The sequence below is a fragment of the Hylobates moloch genome, unplaced genomic scaffold (genome assembly GCF_009828535.3).
Source record: "Hylobates moloch isolate HMO894 unplaced genomic scaffold, HMol_V3 SCAFFOLD_20, whole genome shotgun sequence".
Classification (NCBI taxonomy): Eukaryota; Metazoa; Chordata; class Mammalia; order Primates; family Hylobatidae; genus Hylobates; species Hylobates moloch.
This window is the reverse complement of record NW_026652295.1, coordinates 45,853,453-45,865,475: the sequence shown is the minus strand read 5'-3', so window position 1 is coordinate 45,865,475 and position 12,023 is coordinate 45,853,453. Positions and strand designations below refer to the sequence as shown.

The 12,023-nt window shown below is 36.4% G+C and overlaps 1 protein-coding gene across 1 annotated transcript in view; it reads right to left on the bottom strand.

Annotated features, from left to right (window-relative positions):
- Window positions 1-12,023, bottom strand: part of CD2AP (CD2 associated protein) — a 157,804-nt gene that overhangs the window by 72,136 nt on the left and 73,645 nt on the right. Inside the window, exon 5 of the mRNA XM_032140345.2 lies at window positions 3,876-3,996. Coding sequence (XP_031996236.1) covers window positions 3,876-3,996 — 121 coding nt within the window. The remainder of the gene's footprint in view (window positions 1-3,875; window positions 3,997-12,023) is intronic.

Genomic DNA, 12,023 nt, shown 5'->3' with positions numbered 1-12,023 from the left:
TGACAAAAACTGCATAATTATCTCAATAGATGCAGAAAAGGCCTTCGATAAAATTCAACACTGCTTCATGCTAAAAAACTCAACAAACTAGGTATTGATGGAACATATCTCAAAATAATAAGAGCTATTTATGACAAAGTCATAGCCATTATCATACTGAATGGGCAAAAGCTGGAAGCATTCCCTTTGAAAACTGGCACAAGACAAGGATGCCCTCTCTCATCACTCCTATTCAACACAGTATTGGAAGTTCTGGCCAGGGCAATCAGGCAAGAGAAAGAAAGGGCATTCAAATAGGAAGAGAGGAAGTCAAATTATCTGTTTGCAGATGACATGATTGTATATTTAGAAAACACCATCATCTCAGCCCAAAATCTCCTTAAGCTGATAAGCAACTTCAGCAAAGTCTCAGGATACAAAATCAAAGAGCAAAAATCACAAGCATTCCTATATACCAATAAAAGACAGAGAGCCAAATCATGAGCAAACTCCCATTCACAATGGCTAAAAAGGGAATAAAATACCTAGGAATACAACTTACAAGGGATGTGAAGGACCTCTTCAAGGAGAACTACAAACCACTGCTCAAGGAAATAAGAGAGGATCCAAACAAATGGAAAAACATTCCATGCTAATGGATAGGAATAATCAACATCTTGAAAATGGCCATACTGCCCAAAGTAATTTATAGATTTGATGCTATTCCCATCAAGCTACCACTGACTTTCTTCACAGAATTAGAAAAAAACTACTTTATATTTCATATGGAACCAAAAAAGAGCCCACATTGCCAAGACAATCCTAAGCAAAAAGAACAAAGCTGGAGACATCATGCTACCTGACTTCAAACTATACTACAAGGCTACAGTAACCAAAACAGCATGGTCTGGTACCAAAACAGATATATAGACTAATGGAACAGAACAGAGGCCTCAGAAATAATACTACACACCTACAACCGCCTCATCTTTGACAAACCTGACAAAAACCAGCAATGGGGAAAGGATTCCCTATTTAACAAATGTTGTTGGAAAAACTGGCTAGCCGTATACAGAAAACTGAAACTGGACCCCTTCCTTATACCTTATACAAAAATTAACTCAAGATGGATTACAGATTTAAACGTAAGACCTAAAACCATAAAAACCCTAGAAGAAAACCTAGGCAATACCATTCAGGACATAGGCATGGGCAAAGCCTTCATGACTAAAACACCAAAAGCAATGGCAACAAAAGCCAAAATTGACAAATGGGATCTAATTAAACTAAAGAGCTTCGGCACAGCAAAAGAAACTATCATCAGAGTCAACAGGCAATCTACAGAATGGGAGAAAATTTTTGCAATCTATCCATCTGACAAAGAGCTAATATCCAGAATCTACAAAGAACTTAAACATATTTACAAGAAAAAAAAAACCCTTCAAAAGGTGGGCAAAGGCTATGAACAGACACTTTTCAAAAGAAGACATTTATGCGGCCAACAAACCTATGAAAAAAAGCCCATCATCACTGGCCATCAGAGAAATGCATATCAAAATCACGATGAGCTACCATCTCATGCCAGTTAGAATGGCAATCATTAAAAAGTCAGGAAACAACAGATGCTGGAGAGGATGTGGAGAAATGGGAACGCTTGTACACTGTTTATGGGAGTGTAAATTAATTCAACCATTGTGGAAGACAGTGTTGCAATTCCTCAAGGATCTAGAACTAGAAATACCATTTGACTCAGCAATCCCATTACTGGGTATACACCCAAAGGATTATAAATAATTCTACTATAAAGACACATGCACACATATGTTTAATGCAGCACTATTTACAATAGCAAAGACTTGGAACCAACCCAAATGCCCATCGATGTTAGACTAGATAAAGAAAATGTGGCACATATACACCATGGAATACTATACAGCCATAAAAAAGAATGAGTTCAGCTGGGCACAGTGGCTCCCGCCTGTAATCTCAGCACTTTGGGAGGCCGAGGTGGGCGGATCACCTGAGGTCGGTGGTTCAAGACCAGCCTGACCAACATGGAGAAACCCCGTCTCTACTAAAAATACAAAAAATTAGCTGGGCATGGTGGCACAAGCCTGTAATCCCAGCTGCTTGGGAGGCTGAAGCAGAAGAATCGCTTGAACCTGGGAGGGGGAGGTTGTGGTGAGCCAAGATTGCATCACTGCACTCTAGCCTGGGCAACAAGAGTAAAACTTTGTCTCAAAAAACAAAATAAAAAAAAAGAATGGGTTCATGTCCTTTGCAGGGTCATGAATGAAGCTGGAAACCATCATTCTCACGAACAGAAAACCAAACACCACATGTTCTCACTCATAAATGGGAGGTGAACAATTAAGAACATATGGGCACAGGGAGGGAACATCACACACCGCGGCCTGTCGGGGGGCGGGCGGCGGAGGGGGGCAGGCAGGCAAGGGGAACGATAGCATTAGGAGAAATACCTAACGTAGATGACAGGTTGATAGGTGCAAACAACCATGGCACATGTATACCTATGTAACAAACCTGCACGTTCAGTACATGTATCCCGGAACTTAAAGTATAATTTAAAAAAAAAGAAAAGGAAAAAAAAATTGCATTCTCTTACCACTGAGTGCACTGAGGTTTATAAACCCATTTGCTATACCAACTTTATGTTTTCCTACTTAATTTCAAAATTTGTACTCTTCCGTATGTAAGACACTGAAAGTACTGATAAAAGAAAGCAAAAAAAAAAAAAAAAAAAAACTAATAGCTCACAACAACCTACGATGCTGCAAACATTATGCTTAGAAACTACCTGTCAATTCACGAAACAGCCCTTTCACGTTAAAAAAATAATTATTCCTGTTTTGCAAACAAAAAAACTACAGTTAAGCAAAGACAACCAAGACATAGTTTCTGCCATCACAGAAGACTAACAGCTTAGTATGATCTTGTATGTAAAGATAGATTAAAACATCTAAGTGTAGCATTGGGACACAATGAAAAGTATTCAGTACATAACCAGTCTGAGCAATCTTACAACTTCATCTCATTATTTTTAATATTTAGTTTTCATATATATTTGCATTAAGCCGGTTCTAAAAACAAAAACCAATGATACTGGCAACCTTAAGGTTATGATCTACTCCTAATATCTACAAATCCATCTAATCATAAAATTGCCAAGTAGTATTAGCTAATGCAAATCCCCGAAAATTCTCACTACATATACATTTCCATCAAGAAAAACATATTCTTATCCCTACATTTCCACTTGTAAATTCAAGACCTCTTTTGGAAAACAAAACAAAACTCTCCTAATTCCTACAGCAATTCTTAAAAGTAACAAAATTTAAATCTAGCTTTGGGGTAAAATTTTGTCAATCATACTCTTAAATGGTGAGCAAATTAAGAAGAATTTGTGGGTGAGTCTCTAAATAAGTAACATCACAAAATAACTAAGTGACATTTGGCTGCCCAGAATAAACAAAATCTATCACGTGAATACAGAAAATAACAAAAGTAAGGTTGTTTCTTATTTCTAAAATTTCTGAAGTATTAAACAGGCCGTTTGCAAACTCAGCAGACCAAAAATGCATATAAATATATCTTTACTAGGAAGAAATCAGATAACCTAAGATGAATCATTTTAAACTCAGGGTACTAAAGATTTACTTAAGGTTAAAGCAGAAATCGGAGAAAGAAAAATATTAAATTATTGGACTAGATATTTAATTGTTTATGTCCCCATCATAATTTGCTTTTTTAAAGTAGACTAATTGAAGCTGACTGAAAGTTCAAAAGAAAGAACAGAGTTTCAAAAAATACAAAATAAAACACTAGATGATATATAGTTTATTTAAATCAATTAAAAATTTAAAAAAATAGTCTACCTGAATCGTCCTGGGCTTCATGAGTTTCACCATCATCTGTTACCTCTAATTCTTTCACAAAATTTGAGGGAAACAATCCCAACTTGTTATTCAGGGTTCCACTCCACCAGCCTTCTTCTACCTGAAAAAGTTCACAACTCAAAAGTAAAAACAACTTCTGTTAAGTGAAAATCGTCACCCTATGGGAAAATTAAGCTGCAAAAGCAAATGGGCACAAAATTAGCACTATGAAATAAACCCTTTAAAATTTAAAACACAATGAAGAAAATATATTTAAAGTGGATTAAATTTTAGTATATTACTCATATATGGGATTAATCATACATCAACAGCACTTTGCAACATTTACAATGAGAATTTGCAATCAATCGCAATCTATGAAGTACTTTCCATGAAAGTATCAGATAACCATATATACTGTATTAGCAGCAAGAAGTACATAGCTTCTGGAATGTCACTCTTGTAAACACTACTAAGCATTGATTTGTATATTATTTAAAGTATTTGGAAATTTTTTATTTGAAAAAAATTTGATGATTCTAAGAATGTAACTTCCTGGCCAGGCATGGTGGCTCAGGTCTGTAATCCCAGCACTTTGAGAGCCCAAGGTAAGCAGACTGCTTGACCAGGAGTTTGAGACCAGCCTGGGCAACGTGGTGAAATCCCATCTCTAAAAAAAAAATACGAAAAGTTAGATGGGTATGGTGGTTCGCGCTTGTAGTCCCAGCTACTGGGGAGGCTGAGCCCAACTGTGCCACTGGACTCCAGCCCGGGTGACAGAGGAGACCCTGTCTCAAAAAAAGAAAAAAGAAAATAAACATAACTTCCTAAATGGCACAGAAAATTGCTAAACCTATTACTTGAACAGTGATTCTTAGCTTAATTATTTCCTACTTTTAAAAACCCAGATGTCAAGCTCCACTAAACACCTTCCTCCAAACAGATATATCCTCATGAATCAAACACTTCAGAAAAACATTTACACTTACCAATAAGATTACTCAATTTCTATGAAATTATTTAATATTTAATAACTTTAAAAATGTATAGTTTCTGATATGGATATTAAGGAGTGCTCACAGGTTAAAAACAATTTTTTAGGCCAGGTTCACTGGCTCATGCCTATAATCCCAGCACTTTGGAAGGCCAAGGCAGGCAGATCACCTGAGGTCAGGAGTTTGAGACAAGCCTGGCCAACATGGTGAAACCCCATCTCTACTAAAAATACAAAAAAAAAACAAAAAAAAAACAAATTAGCCAGGTATGGTGGTGCAGGCCTGTAGTCCCATCTACATGGGAAGCTGAGGCAGGAAAATCAGTTGAACCCGGGAAGCAGAGGTTGCAGTGAGCTGAGATGGCACCACTGCTCTCCACCCTGGGCAACATAGTGAGACTCCAGCTCAAAAAAAAAAAAAAATTTTAAAAAAGAGTAAACTATTCACTGTCAAATTTTACTTAGCAGCACTACACACAATATAGCTAGAAAAAGATCTATTTCTTGTTTAAAAGATTTTTGTTTTCCATCTCATAAAAGGTAAGCAACCTTTTACTAAGTTAGTCATCTAACAGCCAATATGTGTTAGTCATGGTGTTAACTACTAGGAAAAGATTCAAACTTGCATATGAGAAATCCCTGTTCTTCAATAAAACATTTAAAGAAAAAAACAAACAATAAGCAGACGGCTACAATACAATGTAAGAGGTACTATAACTAACATATGAACAAAATGCTGTTAGGAGCAAATAGAAAGGGCTTGAAAGAATAAAAAAAAAATGCTCCCCCCCAAAAGGAAATGACAAAAACAATGTGATATTAAAGGCTGAATAAAAGTAAAACTATAGTGACTTAAAAATAAATGATTTATTCATGGAAGGTATAGCTAAAATACAAAATGGGTGCTAGGATACAAGTTGTTTGAGGGAGAAAGGGAAGGCAGTAAAGCATGAAGTGACCAGAATTTTTATCAGACTTAAGGAAGCACCAAAGAACTGGAAGTGATCCAAACTAGATGTAGACCAAACTAGAATAGATACAACAAAGGGAGAGAAACATCAGCTGTCTATTATCTATACCTGGAACCCCAATTGGCAACACCTGAGGAGTTAGGGTTAAAGAATTCTTAGGAGGCAGAGTAGTACAGTGGTAAAAAAAAAAAAAAAAAAAAACTCAAAAATAGACTGCATGACAATTTGCAATCGCAAAAATATAGAACCAGCCCAAATGCCTATCAATCAACAAGTGAATTTAAAAAAAATGTGGTGTATAGATATATACACACATCATGGAATACTACTCAGCCATAAAAAGGAACAAAATAATGGCATTCGCAGCAACATGGATGGAATTAGACTATTATTCTAAGCGAAGTAACTCAGGAATGGAAAACCAATCATTGTATATTCTCACTCTTTGGGGGAGCTAAGCTATGAGGATGCAAAGGATACATTGGACTTTGATGTCCAATGATGAATGATACATTGGAGTCCAATGATGAATGATACATTGGACTTTGGGGACTTGGGGGGAAAGAATGGGGGTGGCGAGGGATAAAAGACTACACATTGGGTACAGTGTGCACTGCTCAGGTGATGGGTGCACCAAAATCTCAGGAATCACCACTAAAGAATGTATTCATCTAATCAAACACCACCTGTTCCCCAAAAACCTATTCAAATAAAAAAATTTAAAAATTAAAAAAAAAATAGACTGCAAGGATTGAAATTCAGACTTAGATGGCTGCAAGAAGATCTGTCATCCTACAATTGTGACCTTGACACTCCTCCCACCAAGAAGTGGTGGTCTCTGTTCCCTACCACTTAAATCTTAGTGGCTTATGACTCACTTGTAACCAACAGATGCTAGTTTGTAAAGGGCAATAAAGCTAACATGTGCTGAAATGCTTGCACTTAAGAGCCGTGAACTGCCATATAATAAGTCCGATGACCTTGAGATGCCCATACTGTAAGAAAGTCAACCCAAATGGAAAGGCTAACATAATGGCTCTCCAATTGGCAGTTACAGTCTTCAAGGTTTCTAGGCACCAGACATGTGAGTGAAAAAAGCTTCCTATTAGTCCAAGAGACCCCACCATTGAATCTTTCCAGCTAAGGGCCCCAGACACGCCATTTGGGCTGTACCTCATCTGAATTCTTGACTCATAGGCATAATACAACCGTTACTCTTTGCCACCAAGTTTGGGATGGCTTGGTTGGTATGCAGAAACAGTAACTAAAACAGCCACCACTTATCTTCCTTAATTGAGTCTCTTCCTATGTACAATGGGGATAAAAATACCTATCTTCTTAGGTTTTTTAAAACTTTCAAGGATATAGTAAATGTGAAACTCTCAGCACAATGCTTCAAACATAACATAAGCTCAAGAAATGTTAACTATTATTACTGCAACCAAGTGAAAATAAAATAGAACAGCCTTTTGTATAAACACAATCAAAGCTTGTATAAACATAATACTAGTGATAAATTACATTACAGGGTGTTTTCACACAAAATCAATCTGTACTATAATACATGATATCAAAACATACATGTTGAAAACATGACCTTCAACTGTGAAATTAAACTTTAATACTCCTTCAAATGATAAAAGCAGAGATGTGAAAAATTATTTTAAAATTGTTTTTTCTTTTTTTTTATTTTCATAGGTTATTGGGGAACCGGTGGTGTTAAGTTACATAAGTAAGTTCTTTAGTGGTGATTTGTGAGATTCTGGTGCACCCATCACCTGAGGAGTATACACTGTACCCAATTTGCAGTCTTTTATCCCTCATCCCCTTCCCACCCACTCCCCTAGAGGCCCCAAAGTCCACTGTGTCATTCTTATGCCTTTGCATCCTCATAGCTTAGCTCCCACTTACAAGTGAGAACATATGATGTTTGGTTTTTCATTCCCGAGTTACTTCACTTAGAATAATAGTCTCCAATCTCATCCAGGTCACTGTGAATGCCATGAAATCATCCCTTTTTATGGCTGAGTAGTATTCCAGCACATATATACACACCACAGTTTCTTTATCCACTCATTGATTCATGGGCATTAAGATTGGTTCCACATTTTTGCAATTGCGAACTGTGCTGCTATAAACATGCGTGTGCAAGTCTCTTTTTTATATGAGTTCTTTTCCTCTGGGACTGTAGTGCGATTGCTGGATCAAGTGATAGTTCTACTTTTAGTTCTCAAATGAATCTCCACACTGTTTTCCACAGTGGCTGTACTAGTTTACATTCCCACCGGAAGTACAGAACTGTTCCCTGTTCACCACATTCACACCAACATCTATTTTTTTTTTTTTTTAATGGTCATTCTTGCAGGAGTAAGGTGGTATCACATTGTGGTTTTGATTTGCATTTCCCTGATAATTGGTGATGCTGAACATGTCTTCATATGTTTGTTGGCCATTGCATATCTTCTTTTGAGAACTGTCTATTTGTGTCTTTAGCCCGCTTTTTGATGGGATTGTTTTTTTCTTGCTAATTTGTTTGAGTTCATTGTAGATTCTGGATAGTAGTCCTTTGTCAGATGTATAGATTGTGAAGATTTTCTCTCACTCTGTGGTCTGTTTACTCTGCTGACTGTTTCTTTTGCCATACAAAAGCTCTTTAGTTTAATTAGGTCATAGCTATTTATCTCTGTTTTTAGTGCATTTGTTTTTGGGTTCTTGGTCACAAAATCCTTGCCAAAGTCAATGTCTAGAAGGGTTTTTCCAATGTTATCTTCAAGAATTTTTATAGTTTCAGGTCTTAGATTTAAGTCCTTGATCCATTTTGAGTTGATTTTTGTACAAAATGAGAGATGAGGATCCAGTTTCATTCTCCTGCATGTGGCCAGCCAATTATTCCAGCACCATTTGTTGAAAAGGATGTCCTTTCCCCATTTTATGTTTTTGTTTGCTTTGTTGAAGATCAGTTAGCTGTAAGTATTTGGGTTTATTTCTGGGTTCTCTATTGTGTTCCATTGGTCAATATGCCTATTTTTATACCAGTACCATGCTGTTTTGGTGACTATGGCCTTATAGTATAATTTGAAATCGGGTAATGTGAGGTCTCCAGATTTGTTCTTTTTGCTTAGTCCTGCTTTGGCTATGCAGGCTCTTTTTGGTTCCATATGAATTTTAGAATTGTTTTTTTTTAATTCTGTGAAGAATGATGGTGGTATGTATAGGAATTCTGTTGCATCTGTAGATTGCTTTTAGTAGTATGGTCATTTTCACAATACTGATTCTACCCGTCCATGATCGTGAGATGTGTTTCCATTTGTTTTTGTCGTCTATGATTTCTTTCAGCAGGGTTTTGTAGTTTTTCTTGTTGAGGTCTTTTGACTCCTTGGTTAGGTATATTCCTAAGCATTTTATTTTTTTATTATTTTTTTATTTTTTGCAGCTATTGTAAAAGGCGTTGAGTTCTTGATTTGATTCTCCACATGACTGCTATTGGTACATAAAAGAGCTACTGATTTATGTACATTAATTTTGTACCCAGAAACTTTGCTGAATTCTTTTATCAGTTCTAGGAGCTTTCTGAAGGAGTCTTTAGGGTTTTCAAGGTAAACAATCATATCATCAGCAAACAGTGACAGTGTGACTTCCTCTTTACCGAGTTGGATGCCCTTTATTTCCTTCTCTTGTCTAACTGCTCTGGCTAGGACTTCCAGTACTATGTTGAAGAGGAGTGGTGAGAGCAGGCATCCTTGTCTTGTTCCAGTTCTCAGAGGGAATGCTTTCAATTTTTCCCCATTCAGTATTATGTTGGCTGTGGTTTTGCATAGACAGCTTTTATTACACTGAAGTATGCCCCTTATATGCCAATTTTACTAAGAGTTTTAATCATAAAGCGATGCTGGATTTTGTCGAATGCTTTTTTCTGCATCTATTGAGATGATCGTGTGATTTTTGTTTTTAATTCATGTGACGTATCACATTTACTGACTTGCGTATGTTAAACTATCCCTGCATCCCTGATATGAAACCCACTTATCATGGTGCATTATCCTTTTGATATGTTGTTGGATTCAGTTAGCTAGTACTTTGTTAAGGATTTTAGCATCTATATTCATCAGGGATATTGGTCTGTAGTTTTCTTTTTTTGTTATGTCCTTTCCTGGTCTTGGTATTAGGTTGATACTAGCTTCACAGAATGATTTAGGGAGGGTTCCCTCTCTCTATCTTGTGAAATAGTGTCAACAGGATTGGTACCAATTATTTGAATGTCTGGTAGAATTCTGGTGTGAATTCGTCTGGTCCTGGACCGTTTTTGTTGTTGGTGGTAATTTTTTAATTACCATTTCAACCTCGCTGCTTGTTATTGTTCTGTTCAGCATATGTAATTCTTCCTGATTTAATCAAGGAGGATTGTATCTTTACAGGAATTCAGCCATCTCCTCTAGGTTTTCTAGTTTATGCGCAGAAAAAAGTTCACAGTAGCCTTGAATGATCTTTTGTATTTCTGTGGTGTCAACTGTAGTATCTCCTGCTTTGTTTCTAACTGAGCTTATCTGGATTTTCTCTCTTCTTTTCTTGGTTAATCTTGTTAATGGTCTATCAATCTTATTTACCTTTTCAAAGAACCAGTTTTTTGTTTCATTTATCTTTTGTATTTTTTGTTTGTTCCAATTTCACTTAGTTCTGCTCTGATCTTGGTTATTTCCTTTCTTCTGGTGAGTTTGGGTTTGGTTTGTTCTTCTTTCTCTCGTTCCTTGAGGTGACCTGAAATTGTCTGTCTGCGCTCTTTCACAGTCTTTGATGTAGGCATCAACTTTTAAGTTGACAAAGTTTTAAGATAAAAGTTAGGTTATTAACTTTCCTCTTAGCACTGCCTTTGCAGAGGTTTTGAAAGGTGTGTCACTATTGTGATTCAGTAAGAAGAATTTTTTAATTTCCATCTTGATTTCATTTCTGACCCAATGATCATTCAGGAGTAGGTTATTTAATTTCCACGTATTTGCATGGTTTTCAAGGCTCCTTTTGGAGTTGATTTCCAGTTTTATTTCACTGTGGTGTGAGAGAGTGTTTGATATAATTTCAATTTTCTTAAATTTACTGAGGCTTACTTGTGGCCTATCATATGGTCTATCCTGGAGAAAGAACAGGCACTGTTGAATAGAATGTATATTCTGTGGTTGTTGTGTAGAATGTTGTATAAATATCTGTTAACTCCATTTGTTTCAGGGTATAGTTTAAACTCAGTTTCTTTGTTGACTTTGTCTTGATGACCTGTCTAATGCTGTCAGTGGAGTATTGAAGTCTCCCACTATTATTGTGTTACTATCTCATTTCTTAGGCCTATTAGTAATTGTCTTATAAATTAAAGAGCTCCAGTGTTAGGTGCATATATGTATAGAATTGTGATATCTTCTTGTTGGACAAGGCCTTTTATTATTATGTAACGTCCCTTTGTCTTTTTAAACTGCTGTTGATTTAAAGTTTGTTTTGTCCGACATAAGAATAGCTACTCCTGCTAACCATTTGCATGAAACATCTTTTTCTACATCTTTAAGTTTATGATTCCTTATGTGTTAAGTGAGTCTCTTGAAGGCAGCAGAGGGTTGTTGAATTCCTGTCCACTCTGCAATTCTGTATCTTTCAAATGGAGCATTTAGGCCATTTACACTCAACATTAGTATTGAGATGTGAGATACCATTCCATTCATCGTGGTATTTGTTGCCTATATACCTTGGTTTTTTTTGTTTTTTGTTTTTGCTTTTTAAGCTCTAATTTTTGTTTTATAGGTCCTGTGAGATTTATGCTTCAAAGAGGTTCTGTTTTGATGTGTTTCTAGGATCTGTTTTTCAAGATTTAGAGCTTCTTTTAGCAGTTCTTATAGTACTGGCTTGGTAGTGGTGAATTCTCTCAGCATTTGTTTGTCTGAAAAAGACTGTGTGTTTCCTTCATTTATGAAGTTAAGTTTTGCTGGATACAAAATTCTTGGCTGATAATTGTTTTGTTGAGGAGGCTCAAGATAGGACCCCAATCCCTTCTAGCTTGTATGGTTTCTGCTGAGAAATCTGCTGTTAATCTCATAGACTGTCCTTTATAGGTTACCTGGTGCTTCTGCCTCACAGCTCTTAAGATTCTTTCCTTCATCTTAACTTTAGATAACCTGATGACAATGTCCAGGCGATAATCTTTTTGTG